We start from the raw sequence: 22,732 nt of genomic DNA, 5'->3' as shown, positions 1-22,732 counted from the left end.
GCCTATTGGTCAACGAGACAAAGACAGTTCTAATCCCAATTCAAAGCAGAACTAGGGCCTTCCTGCCAGAAAGTAGATTTCAAACTTTCACAAGTATTATACACGATATCAGTAGGTTCCCCACCACGACAGCTCAGTGCTTCATGAGGCTGTTGGGTCACATGGCATCCTGCAAGTTTGTAGTCCAGTTCGCCAGGCTCTGAATGCATTCATTTCAGCTACAGCTGGCCTCAGTGTATCGGCCTGTCAGGGAACATACCCATATTAGAGACAGTGCCACCTTGAGTTGTGTCCACCTTTCATTGGTGGCTGGACACCCAAACAGTCTATACTGGAGTGCCCTTCATGCCTCCCCAACCCTTGTTCTCCCTGGTGATGGAAGCCTCAGATCTGGGCTGGGGAGCACCAGACCCAAGCCCTATGGAACTGGGAAGGCCTCAGGCTCCACATAAATGTCAGAGAGCTCAGAGCCATTTGGCTGGCGTTACAGGTCTTCCTGAGACAGTTTGGTGGGGCATTGTGCGGCAGTGAGTACGGACAACACGACAGCAGTGTACTATATTAAGAAAGGGGTGCATGCTCCTCTCCTCTGTGTCAGGAGGCCCTCAAGCTTTGGGAGTTTTGAATTCAGAATCAGATTCTTCTGCAGGCCCATTGCCTTCCAGGAGTCCACAATTCACTAGCAGACTGCCTCTGCAAGTCCTTTGTGGCCCACGAGTGGTTGCTACATCCAAACATGCTGCAGCCAGTTTTCCAAAAGTGGGGCCATCCCCAGATAGACCTGTTTGCCTTGCACCTCAATGCAAAGTGCCAGACGTTTTGTTCTTACTGGAATTGGAGTCTGGGGTCTTCGGCAGATGCATTCAGCATTACTGGACAGGCTGGTTGCTGTACGCTTTCCCTCTGATTTCACTCGTTCACATGGTCCTGCTCAAAATTCGGTCAGATCAGGCATCATTTATCCTAATGGGCTTGGCGTGGGCCCTGGAGCACTGGTACTCTGTCCTCCTGGAAATGTCGATCTGCAAACCAGTGACACTCCCATTATGGCGGACTTGTTGACCCAGGAGGAGGGGCAACTGCACCACACCAGCCTTCTGTCCCTGTACCTCACGGTGTGGAAGCTCCATGATTGAAAGCTGTGGAGCTCTCATGCTCAGACCCTGTAAGGAAAGTCTTGTTAAATAGTAGGAAACCTTCCATGAGGGCAACCTACATAGCCAAGTGGAAGAGGTTTTTGGTTTGGGTTTCTCAGAAGGAGCTCTCCCTGTTGGAGGTCCCCAGACCTACATTTTTGGATTATTTGTGGTAAATAAGTCAGAAAGGGCTGTCCTTATCCTCCATTAACGGGTATCTAGCAGCCATTTTGGCTTTTCAGCCTGGGCCAGGGGATATCATCGGTGTTTTTAGACTCTGTCGTGAAGAGGCCTGGAAAGAGTTGAACCACAGGTGCGGGGCCCCTTTACCTGTGTGGGATCTTAATTTGGTGTTGTCAAAGCTTATGGGGGCCCCTTTCAAACCCATTGCTTCTTGTTCCCTGCTGTTTCTAAGTTAAAAAAACAGCTTTTTCAGTGACCATTACTTTGGCCAGGAGGGTGTCTGAGCTGCGGGCACTGATGGTGGCCCCACTCTGTATGGCGTTCCACAAAGTTAGACAGATCCCAACCAGCATTCTTGCTGCAGGTGGTCTCCTTTTTCCATGTCAGTCAGAATATTTTGTTGCCAGTGTTCTACCTCAAACTTCATGCCTCTCCTAGAGAACAGAGTTTACATACCTCGGATGTTCTAAGGGCTTTGGCCTTTTACATGGATAGGACCAAATCTTTTATGAAGTCACAACAGGTGTTTGTGGCAGTGGCTGACAGAATGAAGGGCCTCCCAGCGGATCTCCTCCTGGATAGTGACCTGCATTAAAGAATGCTACACGGTGGGGGTGTCCCCCTCCCCCTAATCAGGGCTCCTTCTACCAGATTGCATGCATCTTCTGTGGAGTATTTAGCCCATGTTCCTATCCAGGACATCTGCAGGGCAGCCACCCAGTCCTCAGTTCGCACATTTATGGCCCATTATGTGCTGATGCAGCTCTCAAGGGAGGACACTGCAGTGGGCAGGGCTGTCTTACATTCCTTCTGGGGCTCCGACCCCACCTTCTAGACATTTGGCTTGTATTCATCCAGTTTGGAATGCACATGAGCAATTACTTGAAGAAGAAAAGAGAGTTACGTGTGCTGTAACCAGTGTTCTTCAAGATGTGTTGCTCATGTCCATTCCAAAACCCACCCACCTTCCCCACTGTTGGAGTAACCAGCAAGAAGGAACTGAGCGGGAGGCAGGTTGGGCAGTGCATAGATTGGTCACCATATTGGGGCAACTCAAGGAGGCACCACTCTGATCTAATGGCTATCAGCAAGGGCAAAAAGCTTTTGGTAACTGGGCATGCGCCAGCATACACACCCAGTTTGGAATGGACATGAGCAACACATCTCGAAGAACATCAGTTACGGAAGAGTTAACTGCCTTTTTGTGAGTCATGACTTCCTCTCAAAATTACGTTAACTTATAGTGTATGGGGAAAAAAAAATCTTTTAAGGTAATTATTGAAATTAAATGTTTTGAAAATATTTAAAGAAAACATTTCAGTTGTCCCAATCTGAATTTGTTCACATTTTTGGTTCTTGAAAATTTTCATCCCAGTTTGGGATGTGGACATTTTTTTTTAAATCTCAGAAATTCTCCCAAGACAAGTAAAACATTTGGGCTACGTCTACATGGCCAGCTTCTGTCGACAGAGGTCACTATTGACAGAGAAACCTTGGCAGTACTGCTGTCTACAGATTGCATCTACCCATAAAAGTGGCTCAAGAGAGCAAGCCCCCTCTGTTGACAGAGCAGCTAGATTGTCCAGTCCTTTGACAACAGAATGGCTGACCAGAAGCTCTGCAAACAGGGCTGCCTGGGGAAATGGAAGCCCTCTTTGTCGACAGAACTGTCTACATGGGCACTCTGTCAACAAAACACTGTCAAAAGAGGCGTTATACCTGATTGGGTGGAAGGTATAACATTACCCAGTTTTGTTGACAGAGGCTGCCTGTGTAGATGTGGCCTTGCTGTTCAGCTATCGGAGTTAGCCGGTAGAATTCTGCTTTTCAGGAATGTTATGATGCCACTGTGAAGGAGCATACATGAGAGCACTGAGATCTGCTATCAAAGCTCTGAGTAAAGTTACAGCATTTTCTGTAAATCATCATATATAAATCCTTAAGTCAATGATTGATTAGAACTATATAATGAAATAGCAACTGATCATTTTCTCTCCCTTATTTTTGTACCCTTTAATATATTTACTCTTCTTGTTAGAGTATGCTATGAACGAGCTTCCTTCAGTCCTACGATCCAGACCTTCATCCTTTCAGCCATTTGGCATGGTGTGTACCCAGGATATTATTTAACATTTTTAACGGGAGTACTAATGACGCTAGCAGCACGAGCCGTAAGTACCAACTAAATATTTTAATGAGTAAGTAGTTTTGGAAGGGCAAAGTGACTATGCTGCAGTGCCCTAAGTTGTGTGTATCACAAGGGAAACTCAGATACAATCTTGACCTCAAACAGTGTAATCTATAATTTAGATGTAATAGCAGTGGAGTGATCAGCTGAAAAGAGGGTATTGGTTGTGGGGGGAGGGAAGGGAGACAAAAGATGAAGGACTACATTGCTGTTGATGCATTTTGAGCACGTTTCATGTGAAGTTCTCAAGCTATATTGACTATCTCATACAATATTATATGGATTGAGAACTGGTTAAAAGGCAGGAAATGGAGTAGGAATAAATGGTAAATTTTCAGAATGGAGAGAGGTAGCTAGTGGTGTTCCCCAAGGGCCAATGCTAGGACGAGTCTTGTTCATCTTATTCATAAATGATCTGGAGCTTTCTAATAGCTTTCTTTGATAGAATAACGAGTCTTGTAGATAAGGGAGAAGCAGTGGATGTGGTATACCTAGACTTCAGTAAAGCATTTGACACGGTCTCACATAATATACTTATCAATAAACTATGCAAATACAACTTAGATGGGGCTACTATAAGGTGGGTGAATAACTGGCTGGATAACCGTACCCAAAGAGTAGTTATTAATGGTTTTCAGTCCTGCTGGAAAAGTATAATTAGTGGGGTTCCGCAGGGGTCTGTTTTAGGACCGGTTCTGTTCAATATCTTCATTAACGATTTAGATATTGACATAGAAAGTACACTTATTAAGTTTGTAGATGATACCAAGCTGGGAGGGGTTGCAACTTCTTTGGAGGATAGGGTCATAATGAAAAAGGATCTGGATAAACTGGAGAAATGGGCTGAGGTAAACAGGATGAAGTTTAATAAGGACAAATGCAAAGTGCTCCACTTAGGAAGGAACAATCAGTGTCACACATACAGAATGGGAAAGGACTGCCTAGGAATGACTACAGCAGAAAGGGATCTAGGGGTTATAGTGGACCACAAGCTAAATACGAGTCAACAGTGTGATGCTGTTGCGAAAAAGGCAAACATGATTCTAGGATGAATTAACAGGTGTGTTGTGAACAAGACACGAGAAGTCATTCTTCCTCTCTACTCTGCGCTGGTTAGGCCTCAGCTGGAGTATTGTGTCCAGTTCTGGGCACCGCAGTTCAGGAAGGATGTGGAGAAATTGGAGAGGGTCCAGAGGAGAGCAACGAGAATGATCAAAGGTCTGGAGAACATGACCTATGAAGAAAGGCTGAAAGAATTGGGCTTGTTTAGTTTAGAAAAGAGAAGGTTGAGGGGGGACATGATAGCAGTTTTCAGGTATCTAAAAGGGTGTCATAAGGCAGAGGGAGGCAACTTGTTTTTCCTTGCCTCTGAGGATAGAACAAGAGGCAATGGACTGAAATTGGAGCAGGGGAGGTTCAGGTTGGACATTAGGAAAAAGTTCCTAACTGTCAGGGTGATCAAACACTGGAACGAATTGCCAAGGGAGGTGGTAGAATCTTCATCACTTGAGATATTTAAGAAGAGGTTAGATAGATGGCTTTCAGGGATGGTCTAGGAAGTGCTTGGTCCTGCCATGAGGGCAGGGGGCTGGACTCGATGGCCTCTCGAGGTCCCTTCCAGTCCTACTCTTCTATGATTCTATGGAGAAATGGATAAACTGTGAGGTGGCAAAGTTTGCAGACAACACTAAACTGCTCAAGATAGTTAAGATCAAAGCAGACCGTGAAGAACTTCAAAAAGATCTCACAGAATTGAGGGATTGGGAAATAAAATGGCAAATGAAATTGAATGTGGATAAATGTAAAGCAAAGCACACTGGAAAAAATAACCCCAACTGTACATACAGTATGATGGGGGCTAATTTAGCTATATCTAATCAGGAAAAAGATCATGGAGTCATTGTGGATAGTTCTCTGAAAACATCCACACATTGTGCTGCTGCAGTCAAAAAAGCAAACAGGGTGTTAGGAACTATTAAAAAAGGGATAGAGAATAAGATGAAGAACATCTTATTGCTCTTATGTAAACCATGGTACGCCTGTATCTTGAATATGGCAGACAGATGTGATCAACTCATCTAAAAAAGATATGTTGGCATTAGAAAAGGTTCAGAAAAGGGCAACTAAAATGATAAAGGGTTTGGAAAGGGTCCCAAATGAAGAGAGATTAAAGAGACTAGGACTTTTCAGCTTAGAAAAGAGGAGACTAAGGGGGGATATGATACAGGTATATAAAATTATGAGTGGTGTGGAGAAATGAACAAGGAAAGACAGGTTACTCACCGTAGTAACGGTGGGTCTTCGAGATGTGTCCCTGTGGGTGCTCCACAATAGGTGTCGGGCTCGCCCGGCGCCGCAGATCGGATCTTCCAAGCAGTTTCTGCCGGACCGCGCATGTGCCGGCGCGCGCCGCTCCCTTGCGCGCTCCTGGCCACGTGCGCGATCCGGTCCCCGCCAGTTCCTTGACCAACCGCCTCGGATGCTCCTGCAAAACACTAACAGAGATCCGAAGCGGGGAGGATGGGCGGGTAGTGGAGCACCCACGGGAACACATCTCGAAGAACCACCGTTACTACGGTGAGTAACCTGTCTTTCTTCTTCGAGTGTCCCCGTGGGTGCTCCACAATAGGTGACTACCCAGCACTAACCCAAGATAGGAGGTGGGTAATCGGATTATGTGCAGCTTGTCCCCGAGAGGACCGCTGTCGAGAGACAGGTATCCTCTTGGAATACCCTGTGAAGGGCGTAATGTTTGGCAAAGGTGTCATAGGATGACCAGGTCGCCGCTCTGCAAATGTCTTTTAGCGCAACGCCCTTGAAAAAGGCTGTTGATGCCGCCAGCGCCCTAGTGGAATGAGCCCTGGGAGTGGCCAATAAAGGAGTCTTTTTGAGTTCATAGCACATTTTTATGCAGGATACGATGTGCTTCGAGATTCTCTGCGAAGAGAGACCTTCTCCTTTCGATTTGGGAGCGAGAGAGACTAGGAGTCTATCCGTTTTCCGGAAGGACTTGGTCCTGTCTACATAGAAGGCTAGCGCCCTCCTCACGTCCAGGAGGTGTAGGCGCGCCTCTTTGTTAGAGTTATGAGGCTTTGGATAAAACGAGGGTAAAACAATAGGTTCGTTAATGTGAAACTCAGAAGAAACCTTGGGAACAAAGGCTGGATGCAGCCGTATGGTTACCGCCTCTTTGGAAAAAACAGTGCGGGGTGGCGTTGCCATAACTGCCGCAAGCTCGCTCACCCTGCGAGCTGACGTAATTGCGAGAAGAAAGGTCGTCTTTATCGTAAGGAGGCGGAGGGAAACTGTGGCCAAGGGCTCGAATGGTGGTCCCGTTAGCGCGTTAAGCACCAGGTCCAAGTTCCACGAAGGCGGAAGCGGTTTCCGAGGGGGGTATATGTTTACCAACCCTTTGAGGAACCTGGTAACCATGGGATGGGCGAACACCGTGTGCCCTTCCTCCTCGTGTCTGAACGCCGAAATGGCGGCAAGGTGGACCTTTAACGAGGATAGTGAGAGTCCTCCTCTCTTGAGGTCCAGTAAATACTCTAATATTACAGGTATAGGCACCGAAAGGGGGGCCAGCCGTTTGGTAGCACACCAAGCCGTGAAGCGAGTCCATTTCTGCTTGTAGGTCTTCCTGGTGGAAGTCCTCCTGCTACTTTCTAGGACTTGCAGCACTTCCTCTGTGCATGTGCTCTCTAGGGAGCTGAGCCATGGATTAACCACGCTTGTAGTCGCAGGCCTTGGGGGTGCGGATGCACTATGGACCCCTGGGCTTGCGTGAGCAGATCCGGCGCCACCGGAAGAGGCATCGGTGGACGGTCCGACATGCGCAGGAGTAGGGGGAACCATTGCTGTCGATCCCACGTTGGGACTATCAGGATCATTCGGGCTCCTTCCCTCCTGGCTTTCTGCAAGACTTTGTGGATCAGCACTGTGGGAGGAAAAGTGTAAAGCAGGGGGCCCCTCCATGAGATCGCGAACGCGTCCCCCAGGGACCCCCATCCCAGTCCTGCCCTGGAGCAGAATCGTGGGCACTTCTTGTTGTGTTGAGTGGCAAACAGGTCTATCTGGGGAAAACCCCATGCGTGGAAAATCGGTCGTAGCAGATCAGGACGGATCTGCCACTCGTGTGTGAGTGCGAAACGCCTGCTCAGCTGGTCTGCCTTCACATTGTGAGCGCCTGGTAAGTACGAGGCAATGCACCAGTTCCACAACCGGATTGCTTCCGCACATAAGGCATGGGACCGAGCTCCTCCTTGCCAATTTATGTAAAACATGGTGGAGGTATTGTCTGTACTGATCCCGACTACTTTGCTTTGTATATGGTCTCAAAAGTGTCTGCAGGCATTGAACACTGCTCTGAGCTCCAGTATATTTATGTGCAGTGACTGTTCCATGGAGGACCACAGTCCTTGCGTCACCTCTTCGCCCATGTGTGCTCCCCACCCTATGTGGGAGGCATCTGTAGTAAGAAAAACCGATATTTGTGGTTGGTGGAAGGGTACCTCTGTTAGCATGTTCTTGGGGTTTACCCACCATTGCAGGGATTTGCGCACCTCTGTTGTGGGCGACACTACCCTGTGAATGGTGTGTGCTGCCAGTTTGTATACGTTCGCCAGCCAGTGCTGCACGCTGCGCATGTGTAACCTGGCGTTCTGTAGTACGAACGTCGCTGCTGCCATGTGGCCCAGCAGTTGTAAGCACGTCAGAACCGGCACCGTAGGGCTGAAGGTGATGACTTGCATGAGGGAGCCGATGGCCCGAAAGCGTGTCTCTGGTAGATACACTCTCGCTGTAATAGAATTTATGCGTGCCCCTATGAACTCTATGTCCTGTGTGGGGTCTATCTTTGATTTTGCCAGATTGATAACCAGGCCGAATGAAGAGAACGTGCCTGCTGTGACGCGTATCATGCGTAGTACCTCTTCCTTCGAGGCCCCTTTGAATAGGCAGTCGTCCAGATACGGGAATATAAATACCCCCTGTCTGTGCAGGTAGGCTGACACCACTGCCAAGGTCTTGGTGAAGACTCTGGGGGCCAAGGAGAGGCCAAACGGTAGGACCTTGTATTGAAAATGTTCTTTGCCTACCATGAACCGGAGGAATCGTCGGTGAGCCGGATGGATAGTTATGTGAAAATACGTGTCTTGTAAGTCGAGGGCTGCGAACCAGTCTCCATCATCCAGTGCCGTAAGGATGGAGGCGATTGTGATCATCCGAAAGCGTTGCTTGCGCAGGTACCAGTTGAGGCCTCGAAGATCTAAGATGGGCCTCCAGCCTCCTGTCTTTTTCTCCGTGAGGAAGTACCTCGAGTAGAACCCTTTCCCTTGCAGTTGCTCTGGCACTCTTTCCACTGCCCCTATGAGCATGAGATGGTCTACCTCCTGCTTGAGCCTTGCTACGTGGGAGGCCTCCTGGAGGTGGGGCCGGGGTGGAGGTCGTGGTGGTGGGAGCGACTGGAAGGGGACGGCGTACCCCGTGGCTATGATCTCCAGCACCCATTTGTCTGTGGTGATCCTTTGCCACTGGTTGTAGAATGGTCGGAGGCGATGGTGGAATAACAGCTTCGGATGACCTTGTGTGATGGTAGTGATGGCGCAGCCCTGGATCTGTGTGTCAAACTTGTGGCCTTTGGCCCTGCCCCGAGGACGCACGGCTCTGTTGGGAACGTCGCCTGGGAGTTCTGTACTGCTGGTGCTGTTGATGTCGCCCTTGCTCGTAACCCCTGTGGTACTGGGGACGCTGTGGCTGGTATTGGTACCGTCTTTGTTGAGGGTAGTACTTTTTCTTTCTGTATGGAGGGGTGTAAATCCCCAGGGTCCTAAGTGTGGCTCTTGAATCTTTACTGGAATGAAGGACCGGGTTAGTTGATTCAGCAAACAGCTTCTGTGTGTCGAAGGGAAGATCGACGATCTTTGCCTGCAGATCCCTCGGTATACCCCAAGTCTGGGGCCAGGACTCCCTTCGCATCACCGCTGCCGTAGCTGTGGAGCGTGCTGCTGTGTCCGCAACATCCAGGGCGATCTGAACTCCCGTCCTCGAGGCCGCATAGCCTTCTTGCACGATGGCCTTGAGCACCGGTTTCTTGTCCTCTGGAAGCGAGTCCATGAGAGAGGTTAACCTAGTGTAGTTGTTGAAATTGTGGTTCGCTAGATGCGCTGCGTAATTTGCCATTCGCAACAGTAGTGTGGAGGAGGAGTAGACCTTTCTGCCAAACAGCTCTAGCTTCTTGGCATCTTTGTCTGTTCCCCGTCTTGAATTGAGATGTCTTTGATCTTTGTTGCGACGACTCTGCCACCAAGGAATTTGGTTGTGGGTGGCTGAACAGAAACTCCATGCCCTTCGCTGGCACGAAGTATTTCTTATCCGCTCTCTTGTGGACAGGCGGAATAGTTGCAGGGGTCTGCCATATCATAATGGCGGACTCCAAGATTGCTTCGTCAAGCGGTATTGCTATTTTGGAGGAGGCTGGAGGTCTCAGATTTTTGAGGAGCTTATGGTGTTTCTCTTGCACCTCTGCTGTCTGGATGCCTTGCATGAAGGCCACCCTTTTAAACAGCTCTTGAAACTGTTTGAGATCGTCCGGAGGATGGACGTCCTCCGGGGCTGTAGCCTCGTCTGGGGAGGAGAGCGAGGAACCACTAGGATACGCCTCTCTGGACCCTTCCGGTTCCTGTTGGCGATGGTACATCCGCTCACTGGAAGCTTGCGAGGGAAAATCTCGGGGTTCCATGACCAGTTCCCTCTGAGATACTTGAGTCTCTGTCCCCGTTCACGATTGCCCTCGGGGATACGGGACCGTCTGTGGGGATCTTTCCCTGGTAGACTGCAGGTGGTGTCTATGCCCCGCATGATAGGGACGACCATGGCAGTATGGGCAGTGTTCTTGGGAAGGTGACCTGGACCACTCCCTTGGTGCGTACCCCCTGCGTCTGGGGGAGCGAGATTGTCGAGAGACATGGGACACTGGAGAGAGCGATTTGTGATAGTACTCCAGCGGCTCAAACCCCAAGAAGGGTGTGAGGGTGGTCCCAGCTAGGGCGAGGCTGGTTGTAAAAATGGAGATGGGGGCTCCGGGTAGGCTAGGGGGGACCCCTGCCTTCTAGTTGGAGTCCGTAGCATGAGCGGAGGGCTGAGAGAAAGCAACTCTGCAGCCCTGTCTGGAGAGGGGCTGCGGTGCCTTGTTTTCTGTGCAGCCTTCCCCCTCCCTTGTGGGGGTGGCTCCGCCCCCTGACGTGCAGGGGATCTCAGCCCCGTCCGTGCCGCGCTCGGCACGCTCTTGGGCGGTGCCCTCCGGTGCCTGCAGGCTGCGTGCCTGCGCGCTCTGCACCGCCGGTTCCCCGGGAGTCAGTGCCGCTGCCTGCGGTGCCGCCGGTGCCGGCGCTTGTTTAGCTGCTGCCCTGCCTGCGGTACGGGGCGGCTGTTTGATCATTGGAGGCTGAGCCGCCTCCACGTGGCTCTCCGTGCCGCCGCCGATCAGCTGTTGCTGCGGCTGGGGGCTGTGCGCTCCTCCCCTCCCACTCGCTGTTGCTGCCGGCAGGGATCGGGTTGGGGAGACTTTCCTCCGTTTTTGCGCTGATGGGGTGAGGGAGGCAGCTTTCTTTTTATGGGCCCCGGAGGGTCCCTCCTGCTGCGGCCGCTCTGGCACGTCTGGCTGGAGGGCCTTGTCGAATAGCAGCATTTTTAGCCGCATCTCTCTGTCCTTCCTTGCTCTGGCTGTTAATTTTGCACAGAAGGAGCATTTCTGCGTGACATGGGATTCCCCAAGGCACCTTATACAGTGACTGTGCCCATCAGACGCTGGCATTGCCTCTCGGCAAGACTCACATTTCTTGAATCCTGAAGAGGACATTGTTGGTGAGTCTTTTAGTTGTTAATGGGGTACTTAGCACCTTCCCTGTGCTGTTTTCCCCCTCTCGGATAGCCTGCCGCGGCAGGAGGGCTTATGGCCGTAGGCTCCTGGCCTCCGGTGCTCCACTTGTTACCAGGACTGGACTGAATTCCGTCCCGCTTGTTGTTTCTTGTTTTTTTGAAAATAACAACTGGCTAAGTTAACAATAGACTAAGAACTTGAAAACTTTAAAGAAAACCGCTAAAAACCATTGAATACGCTAACTTGGCCGTAGCCTAGTCGGATTCCGTCTGCAGCCGACGGCGCTTAAGAGGAACTGGCGGGGACCGGATCGCGCATGTGGCCAGGAGCGCGCAAGGCAGCGGTGCGCACCGGCGCATGCGCGGTCCGGCAGAAACTGCTTGGAAGATCCGATCTGCGGCGCCGGGCAAGCCCGACACCTAATGTGGAGCACCCACGGGGACACTCGAAGAAGAATCTGCTGATACACCGTACTAATTCTTTGACCATATTCATCAACCAGACACCATCTGAGTACGTGCCTCTTCGTAGATTTGGGGATCTCTTGTTAATTTTGTAATTCTGATTAGCTGGTAATTCTGTATGCAAATAACCAACAACTCTTTCCTATCTGAATAGACATTCCACATATATTGTAATATGTATTATAACTTAAGGGAGTAGGCCTATCCCTCATTTCCATAAGGGTACACCTGACCACCATTACAGCACTTCATTCTCCCATGGACGAGTATTCCCTGTTCACACATCCCACAGTAAGATGATTCTTAAGGGGATTGCAAAACATGTAACCACTGAACAAAACCCCTACGCCAGCTTGGAACTTGAACCATGTGTTGCTGGCCCTCATGAGAAAACCATTTAAGTCCACAGCAATATGCTCACGCCTGCATCTTTCTATGAAAGTGGCATTCTTAGTGGCTATCATGTCTACACACAGGATTGGAGAAATGGGAGCTCTGATGATGCAACCCCCATACACTATATTTAATAAAGATAAAGTTGTTACTCAAAATTCCTTCCCAAAGTACCTACCTCTTTTCACTGTAATGAACCCATATACTCACCTGGTTTTCCCCCCTCCCCCAATCCTTATTTGAACTATAAAGAAGCACTCATGCACATGTTAGATGTTCACAGGGCAATGGCCTTTTATCTACAAAGAACAAAACCTTTCAGGAAAACAGGCTCTCTGTATCCTCTACTGAAAGGTCTAGGGGCATGCAGATATCAAACAACTATCCAAATGCATATTGGGATGTATTTGCTTAGCATACAAAATTTCCAACAAACAGCACCCGACAACTGTCTGGGCCCACTCCACTAGAGTAATGGCTGCATCCACAGCCTTTCTTCCTAACATGCCAATACAGGACACTTGTAGAGCGGCTACCTGGGCATCCACACACACACTTACAGAGCATTATGCCATACTCAGCCAGAGATACCCAATTTTGCCACCCCATATTATCTACCATAGCATCACAATAGCCAAAACTCCCTCCACCAACCAGGGAGACTGCTCCTTAATAGGTGGAGTATCCCACAGAGACACTCCTCAAAGAAGAGTTACTCACCTTGTGCAATAAGTGAGATTCTTTGAGATGGTTGCCCCTGTAGGTGCTCCACTACCCATGCTTCCTCCCATCTGCTTCAGTACTCTCTTCCAGGCAGAGGAGGAATGGACGTGTTAGTGGTCTGCGCATGCCTGGTAGCCATAGTGTTCAGTGCATGCTAGCTGTTTCGTGTGCACAGCTTGCCAAGGGAACTGCTACTGTAATTCTCAAGTGTGAGCACAATGGTGCCATTATACCTTGCTGGATCACTCATGGGGACAGCCAACTCAAAGAAGCTCAGTTACTGCACAAGGTGAGTAACTCTCTCTCACCTTGGTGTCCTTGAGGACAAAGTAATAAAAGGAAAGAGGCTGGAGATAAGATGAACTCTTTGGTGCCCGAGGGCTTTCCTGTCAACTGAGCTAATAAAATACAATAAATCTAGCTCTCTATAAAAATGTTTTAGTTACTAATACTGTTATCTGCCCTTTTTTTAGATGAGAAACAACATTAGACACTACTTTGTTGAATCTCCTCCTGTGAAATTATGTTATGATGTCATCACATGGATAGCAACTCAAGTAGCAATAAGTTACACAGTTGTGCCATTTGTGCTGCTCTCTGTAAGACCCTCTTTCATGTTTTATAGGTAAGTACACTTCATAGTTTATTTTAAAAGAATTGCTGAATTCAGAGGCAACTTACGTTATTCTTGTGGCAATAGATACCGCTTGAATGGTGAATAAAAATTAAGTGTTTAGATCACTATGTTACGGTCTAAATGAGTTGTCATCCAGTTGGGATAAACAAAATAAAAAAAAAACACTTTCCCTAGTTCCTTAAGCACACAGAGCACAAGCACACTGTTGAATTTCCTGGAACAGGAGCCATTCAGAGCACACATCTATTAGAAAATGGGTAGAGTGGCATGGAGCAATAGGAATAAGTGACTGCTGTCTGAAGTAACTCTCATGAGTAACCGTCCATAGAAGGGTAAATATGTATATATTTCTCAAGAGTTTTCCTCACAAAAGGCTCTTAAATATAACAGAAAAACCCTTTTTTCCTGTGCTTTGCAGTTTTAGTTACACAGAGGTTAACATACTATACAGTGTGGGGGGGGAGCAGCATATGTAATGCCTCGTTCCTGGTAAACATGGGGGAGCAGACCTTCATGTTCCTCAGTGCGTCTCCAGGTGGCAGATAGGAGGAAGTCTTTCCTGAGAGGTCTGCTGCAAAATAAGTGAACTTTGTCATGCAAATATGCAACCATGGACCAGCAGCAGCAACATTACCAGGGTGTGATGGGGCACTGTTTGGCATCCAGTGTTCCAACTAAAAATCACAAGTGCCCAATGACAATGTTGTGGCATGGCAAATGTAGCCCGCCATCAAATAAGTCTGCTGTCCCCTCATTTTGCATGAGATAAAGGTCTGGGATATTTAGGTTCCTGAATTATTTTGGATAATCCAAATGGCGTATGAACCATGATTTGGTCACCAGCATCCAAGGGGTGTGACTCCTTATATTACCCTATGGAAGACAAGCCTGTCAGAAACTTCCCTACTGCCTTGTTGTTAGGTTCGGGAGATCCAAAGGCTATGGGAGTAAACCAAGACAGACTACCTGGAGTGGAGACCCTAAGGCGGTTAGCAGGGGTGATTTGTCCTACCTGCTTTCCAGCATCTCCTTGCAATCACTTCAGTTCCAAATGTACTGACTTCTGTCTTTCCTTTAGATTCAGCTGGGGAAACCAAGAGGGGGATAGTGCCACTTGAGCAACACATTTGCTCAAATACCAGCCCAGGCAATGTAGAGTATAGGAGGGAGCCAAATGGAGAGGAAACGCCATCCTTGCTAATAGCATGGAAGCAACACGGGAAGTGGCAGTTACGGGTTATAAGCCCTCCTTAGCTGGCGAAGAAGAGGACACCACAGGTCACTTTCATCAGTGGGAGGAGTCATCACACTCCACTGGTCAGCTACCCCCCACGTCAAACTGGGCAGCCCCAGTCAATAAGGTGCTGACCTGCTACATCTGCCTTCTCATTGGGTGGATGGGGATAGACCAAAAATCGAAAAGTAGATGTAAACTACATACCTGCCATAAAACAAATAGTAAATCAACTTGCCTCTGGCTTGGTAGCTGGAATGTGCAGACGATGCGTCCGGGACTCAAATCTGCCCATGACTTTACGAACACAGAGTCAATACGCAAAACAGCAGTCCTAGACCAACATACACAAACTGAATGTTGGTATCAGTGCTGTCCAGGAAACCAGGCTGGCAGATGCTGGGTCAGTGAAAGAAACCAACTATGCTTTCTTCTGGAAGGACTTGTGTTCAGAGGAACACCGCCTCTACAGAGTTGCATTTGCTGTTCAGAACAATCTGTTGAACTCTATCAATACACTCACGGCTGGATCGGAACATATTATATCCTTGAAGTTCTGCACCAAGTCAAGATATGTCAACATCATCAGTGCTTATGCACCCATGTTGGTGTTGTGCACTGAAGACAATAACCACTTTTATTATAATCTTCAGAAAGTTATCACCTCCTTTCCAATTGGTGAACTACTGTACATCCTTGGCTACTTCAATGCTAGAGTTGAATGTGACCATCAGTCCTGGCTTGTCTGCCTCTGTTACCATGGTATGGGGAAAATGAACAAAAATGGTCAAAGGCTTCTCGAATTCAGCTCTCAAAATCAAATCTGCATCACTAACACTTTCGTTATCTTGAAAGAGTGTCACAAGGTTTCATGGTGCCATCCCAGATCCAGTCACTGGCATCAACTTGACCTTGTACTGGTATGCAGGAAACATCTGAATGCTGTTAAATTTAGTCACATGTACTACAGTGCAGCTTGTGACACTTGATCATCAGCAGAGTGAAAATCATTCCAAAGAAACTCTATATTTCAAAGGAATACAGAAAGCGAAAGATCAATACCAGAGATGTGCTGAAATGCTCTGTCTTCACTTGCAAAATGAAACACAAACCTGACCAACAAACCACTGATGAAACATGGTTCATGTTGAGAGATGCAACATATGAATGTGCCAAATTGGCCTTTGGAACATGTAAATTCTTTAATTAAGACTGGATCAATGAAAATGCTGACATTCTTAGGCCTCTTCTTGAAGAAAAACACAAGGCACATCTGAATAACATCAAGAACCCATCACAAAGCACAAGAGATGAACATTGACATGCAAGATCTGTTCTTCAGAGAGAATCCAGGTGGTGTGTGAACAAGTATTGGGCTGAACTGTGTTCTACTATTCAAAAGGCATCTGATTTGGGTGACCTGAAAACTGTGTGTGATGGACTGCACTTGGACCAAACATTACGAAAGTTGCCCCACTGAAGCATTTAAGTACACAGGTGATCACAAACAAAAAGCTGCAGATGTTCAGATGAGTGGAACACTACTCAAGTCTTTATTCCCACAAGTGCACAATCCAACCTGAACTTGACAACCTCATCCCAACTGTTCCAGAAATGTCAGAGCTAGATGCAGAGCCTATGGAGGAGGAACTTTCTCAAGCTCTTGATTATCTCTCCAATGGAAAAGTGCCAGGAAACAACAGAATCCCAGCGGAAGTCCTGAAGGCAAACAAGGCTGTGCTCATCCCTTTTCTCTATGACTTACTCCTAAAACATTGGAGAGCAGGAGATGTCCCACATGACATGAAGGATGCCAACCTCATCTCTCTCGATTAAAAACAAAGGCAACAAGGGTGACTGCAACAACTATAAAGGCATCTCCTTACTGAGCATCACAGGAAAGGCATTTGCCTGTGCCACTCTTAAACACCTGCAAAAACTTGCAGATCAAGTCTGTCCAGAAACACAATATGGCTTCAGGCCTGGCAGGTCAACAATGAGTATGATTTTTCTCTCTTAGACAACTACAGGAAAAATGCAGAGAAGAAGGAAAGCTGTTATGCATAGCATTTGTGGATTTAACAAAGGTGTTTGACACAGTTAGGAGAACAGGACTCTACAGAGTACAGCAAGATTGTGCAATTTGTGAGTTTAACATTCGCAGATTCAATTATGTGTGAGTGGCTGCTGCTTCCCCAGGGCTCTGGGGTGGGGAGTGCTGGCAGCTGCCACTTCCCCAGGGCTCCAGGCACAGCTCGTTGGCAGCTGCCGCTTCCCTGGGGCTCTGAGAGCCAGTCAGGGGCATGGCACGGCCACTGACAGTCTCCCATGGTCCTGCCACCAGTCTCCGCCTCCCCCAGCTGCTGCCCAGAGCTGCCCAGGAGCCTGCTGAGTTCCTCTCTCCCAGCCAGGGTAAAATGATATTCATGAAAGTCAACATTCCTGAGGGTTCTCAACACCGAACCTTCACAAATGTTGCGACCCTACTGTATTAACTAAGATTGGGTGCCCACTGACCCTACTCAAGCTCATAACATCCTTTCATGAAAACATGAAAGCAACAGTGCAATATGATGGATCTGCACTGGAACCATTTACAGTGAACAGCAGAGTAAAACAAGGGTGTGTTCTTGCCCCTACGCTCTTCAGCATATTCTTTTCAGTTCTACCTAAACTGCACATTTCAAAACTCATGCAGCAATGTATTTCTCCACACAAGATTAGATGGCTCTCTCTACCACCTGGCAAGACTCAAGGCCAAAACTGACATTAAGAAAGTCCTAGTTAGGGAACTCCTCTTTGCAGATTATGCAACTCTCGTCACTCAGAATGAAGACACGCTACATTGACTGATGGATTCTCTGTCCAGAGCCTGAAAGTTGTTTTCCGTTGACATAAGCATGAAGAAAACTGTTGTATTCACTCAAGATATACCTCATCAACCCAATGTCATTCTGGATAACAGCCCATTAGATGTGGTTCAACAATTCTGTTACCTTGGATCTACTGTCACCACAAACCTATCCATGGACAAAAAAGCAGTAAAGTAGCACTTTAAAGACTAACAAAATAATTTATTAGGTGAACTTTCGTGGGATGGTCCCACTTCTTCAGACCATAGCCATACCAGAACAGACTCAATATTTAAGGCATAGAGAACGAAATTTTTGGTTTTCTATGCCTTAAATATTGAGTCTGTTCTGATATGGCTATGGTCTGAAGAAGTGGGTCTGTCCCACGAAAGCTCACCTAATAAATTATTTTGTTAGTCTTTAAAGTGCTACTTTACTGCTTTTTTTGTTTTGATAGCATATAGACTAGCATGGCTTTCTCTCTGTTGCTATCCATGGACGAAGAACTGAACATCAGAATTGGGACGGCAGTTACTATTTTTGGCAGACTTACAAAATGAGCATGGAACAATCCTAAACTGACAGTGAAAACAAAGATACTAATCTGCCAGGCATGTGTATTGACTATGCTGCTATATGGATCTGAGACATGGACCACCTACTTGAACCAGGAAAAAAAACTGAATGACTTCCATCTTCACTGCCTCCACAGAATTATGAATATCAAATGGCAAGATAAAGTTTCAAATGCAGATGTCCTGTCAAGATCTGGCATATCCAGCCTCACAGCAATCCTCAACAGCAGAAGACTACGTTGACTTGGTCATGTGAGAAGAATGGGTGACAAATGTCTTCCCAAAGAAATCTTCTCTGGTGAACTGTCATGTGGGGTGTTGTTCTTGCAACCGAGAAATGCTTTTGAACCTTCCACAGCTGGGGGAGTTAACTGGCCACACTTACCATAGAACTTCAGAGTTACTAACACCTCAGGAATGGAGGTTTGTATCTCTGAAATGTTTATAACTGAACAAAATGGTATGGGTATTCTTCTAAAGGTTTTCAACTGAACATGGACATAACACTGCTCTGAACCTTTACTATGAGGAAGAAGAATGTGGCTTTTAATCTTCTTCATTTAAATGAAATAATTACAGAAACTGTTTCCTAACCCTGTAAAATTTTTTTTCAGATTTCCCTGTATATTTTAGTAGATTACATTGAACACTGTACTGTATCTTGGAAGGAGGGAGATCTGCTCCTGATTGTGTACTTCCTGTTCCAAATGAATGTGTGGTTGATTGGTCTGTCTGTAGTTCTGGTGTTCATAACTCTGAGATTCTACTGTACTATACTGAATCAGTAGAACTGTACCAGGGCTCTAACACCTGCTTATGGCATTGGTCAACTGGAAAAGCCAATAAGCCAATTAAAGCTGAAGTTTCTTTGCTCTTCTTTCCTCTCTCCTCTCATTGCTAAAGGTTATCTGTTTTTCACTTTTGCTTGAGGTGTTGTTTCTACTGTTTCTCTTTTATTAATTAAACATAGTTCATTTGTCAGGGTATAGAATACATCAAAATATATCATTCTTCTCAAATGCCCAATGGCATGCGTGATTACAAAGCTGTGTTGTATCTATTACAGATTAAATGCTTGGGGATTATCAAAAATGACGTTTTGCTATGGTAAATGCAGAACTTTATTTTGGAGCTGGTTAGTAATCCAGTATTGTCTGATTACATTCTAGTAGTAAATGTACTGTGAGAGATTTAACTTCTTGTTGATTACTACTCTACTTTCCAGTACAATTAAAAGCTGTTTGAAAGAATTCTAGTGGAAATATTGTTGCTTTGCTAGTAAAGATCATATATACAGCAAATTGCCTATATAAAGGCAATGAGATATTTAATGTAGCTATGATGATGGATAGAGTTATGATTAATTATTTTCTTCTTCTTTGTTTAGCTCCTGGTATTTTTGTCTTCACATTGCCTGCATCTTAGTGTTGTTGATATTGCCAGTGAAAAGAACTCAAAAGGGAAATATAGAGCACAAAAGTATGAAGCCCTCATGGTCAAAAAATCTAAAGGAAGAAGAGAATGTTTTGGGACAGAACAGTTATTCCACAACAAATTATCATTTCAAACAGAAACAAGAAATAAGTTGCAGATATCCAGCACTAAAACAATGATTGAGAAATTGTATGATGAATATATTTTGTATGTTTTCAAAACCCATTTTTAGCACCTTTTAAAAGGGTTTGTATTTGTCTGCAGAGGTGTTTAGTAAGAAAAGAATGCTGTCATTTAGGGTATACCACATACAATAGTAAGACTGGAATCAAAGCAAATTAACTCCTCCCAGGCCATGTCCCTGTGGGTCATGCCTTACATGGAAATATTACCATTATTTCAGTGACACTCAGGACTTACAACATATGTCCATAGGGTCAGATGTGTGTCCTTTACTGAATGTACGTTGTGTATCCTAAAACGCTAATGTGGTGGAAAGCAGTTGTCAATCTAGATTAAAACATGGAAATTAACTTTTCCAAACGAAAGACTTGCCTTAAACCCTCTATCTACTGAAATATTGTTTTTAAGTTGTAATTTCATATTTAATGTTATGTGGAAAGTATACGATGTTGGGCGCTGATTTAAAAAAAAGAGGACTATGATGGGGACAATTGTTGAAAGGTTGTGAAACTTTAAAAAGGAATTGCAATAAACATCTCAGTATTTGGAGGGTTTTCTTAGATCTTAAACAATTACAGTATGTTGCAGAACTGTAAGCATTACTGATGCCAAATTATAGCTTAGTTTGATAGAATCTAATTACTAAGAGACCTTTTCTGAAAGGATTTTTTTTTTAAAACTAAGGTTCACTTTTTTCCCCCCCCCAGGGCTAATAGCTTTGTTCTAGGTTTATTTCATTTTTTATTTTAAAAACACTAAGTGGACTTTGAAGCTAAAGACAAAATGGCAGCCATAATAGAACACAGATGAAGACACTGTGCAAGCCACCAGGCTTTCAGTGAAAGTGCTTCTTACCCTTAGCTACCGGAGTTCCTTATTCTAGCACTTACACATTTTTCAAATAGTGACTTTTTAATCTACAGGAAGTCACTCTGAAGATTCTCAGCTGTAAAATGTTTAGTTCAAGGTGCTTAAAATATCAAATCTGTATATCCAGATTACCTTGAGGTTGTAACTCAAGTTAATAGCAAACAAAAGATGAAGTTATATGTCAGTCAGGCACTATATGCTTCATCTTGATAATCAGCGGCCCTTCACCTGTGGGCTTTAAAAAAAGCTTTTTTTAAAAAGAAAACAAATTAAGATTTCAGATACAGAATTCACATTATACTTTTAGGTAAGATTATGAGAGAAAACAATGTTTGGGAATGTGAGACTGATATTTCATTTTGAAATTATATCAAGGACATAATGTAGTGATTATATCTGTAACAGACCATTTATTCTGGTGATGGCCCCTGCTCGAGAAAAAATACGTTTAAAGGGCTATGTTTTTATTTGCTTATATTCTGTATTATTTTCATATGATTTTTAGTAAATGCACACTGTGTTTATCCACATGTTGTTTTAACTTTAAAACTGATACAGAATTGCCAAGGCAAAACTAATGAAACTTATAATCAAACAGTAATATGCAAATGTAAATTATGAATTTCCTGCTTAATATTTTGGACCCTAAAAAACTTCTTGGTTGTTTATATTACGACAGTAGTTGGATATTGTAAGTGAATACAAAAGAGGCAGTTTTTACTTTGTAAGGATGCAAACAAAAAAAAAAAATTTCTTGTCATCTAAATGTCAGAAGGCTTCTTCAGCCTATTTTCCAAAAAATCTTCTCTTGAGTTGGATCAGAATTATGTTTTTCTTGCCTGGAATGTTCTGCATCTTTCCAAAATTCCAAGGAAGATGAGACTAACCTTCTCTTAGTCTCTTCTCACTTCAATCCACATAGCTAAGTGGAACAGAGTATATTCTGGGTAAGTCCACACTAAGTTTAAAAAAAAATGGCTCCAAATCTGAGTCCAGGTCAGCTGACTCACACTCCAGGGTCTCCGCCTGTGGGGGCTAAAAATAGCAATGGAGGTGTTTGGGTTTGGGATGGAGCCCAGGCTCTGAGACCCTCCCCACTTGCAGGATCTCAGGGTATATTGCCACTGCAATAAAAAGCCCGTGGGCAGCATGAGTCAAGTAATTCCAGCTCAGTGGACTCAGGGTGTGGGCTGCACAACTGCTGTGTAAATGGTCTGAGTCACACTGGAGCCTGGAATCAGACCCTTTGGGCTTGTCTACACTAGCTCCCTACTTCGAAGGGAGCATGGTAAGTAGGGTGGTGGGAGTTTATTAATGAAGTGCTGTGATGCACTTCATTAAGCAAATTCCCCCCCATGGCAACTTCAAAGTGCTGGCTCATGTCTAGCCACAGCTCACCCACAGGTACATCAAAGTGCCCGGGGTACTTCAAAGTCCCTTTACTCAAAATTTTGAGGAGTAAAGGGACTTTGAAGTAACGCAGGCAGTTCGAAGTACTGGTGGGTGAACCACGGCTAGATGCGAGCTGGCACTTCGAAGTTTAACACTTCCAAGTTGCTGCGGTGGAGGGGGAAGGAGGGAGAGTTTGCTTAATGAAGTTATGCATGTGCACTGCAGCACTTCATTAATAAACTCCCCACACCCTACTTACCATGCTCCCTTTGAAGTAGGGAGCTAGTATAGACAAGCCCTTTGAGATGGGAGGGTGCCAAAGCCCAAACATGTACACTGCAGTTCCATAGTCCTGCAGCCTGGGACCTGGATGTCTGACTGAGTTGCTCTGGGCCACCCCATTGTCATCACAGGGATCTTACTGAAGTGTCGACATGCACTGACAGAGCAGTTAAGTCTGCCCTTCAAAAATGCCTTGGATACTGGCAGTCAGTATGACTGAGACTTAAAAGAGAATGAATGGGTTTGTAAACTCCTACTATGGTTGAATAAACAGACCACTCCATCCACTGGGCTATGATTATCGTAA

At 45.9% G+C, this 22,732-nt stretch overlaps 1 protein-coding gene across 3 annotated transcripts in view; it reads left to right on the top strand.

Moving 5' to 3' along the window:
• The window catches only part of MBOAT2 (membrane bound glycerophospholipid O-acyltransferase 2), a 181,869-nt gene extending 159,849 nt beyond the window's left edge, over window positions 1–22,020 (top strand). For all 3 annotated transcript variants that reach the window (XM_074988943.1, XM_074988944.1, XM_074988945.1), the window contains 3 exons: window positions 3,358–3,490; window positions 13,440–13,591; window positions 19,652–22,020. In XM_074988943.1, coding sequence (XP_074845044.1) covers window positions 3,358–3,490; window positions 13,440–13,591; window positions 19,652–19,877 — 511 coding nt within the window. In that variant the 3' untranslated portion in view covers window positions 19,878–22,020. The remainder of the gene's footprint in view (window positions 1–3,357; window positions 3,491–13,439; window positions 13,592–19,651) is intronic.
• Window positions 22,021–22,732: the final 712 nt, after the last annotated feature.

Source organism: Carettochelys insculpta, chromosome 3, assembly GCF_033958435.1.
Source record: "Carettochelys insculpta isolate YL-2023 chromosome 3, ASM3395843v1, whole genome shotgun sequence".
In the NCBI taxonomy this organism is placed as follows: Eukaryota; Metazoa; Chordata; order Testudines; family Carettochelyidae; genus Carettochelys; species Carettochelys insculpta.
This window is presented reverse-complemented; position numbering and strand designations above follow the sequence as displayed.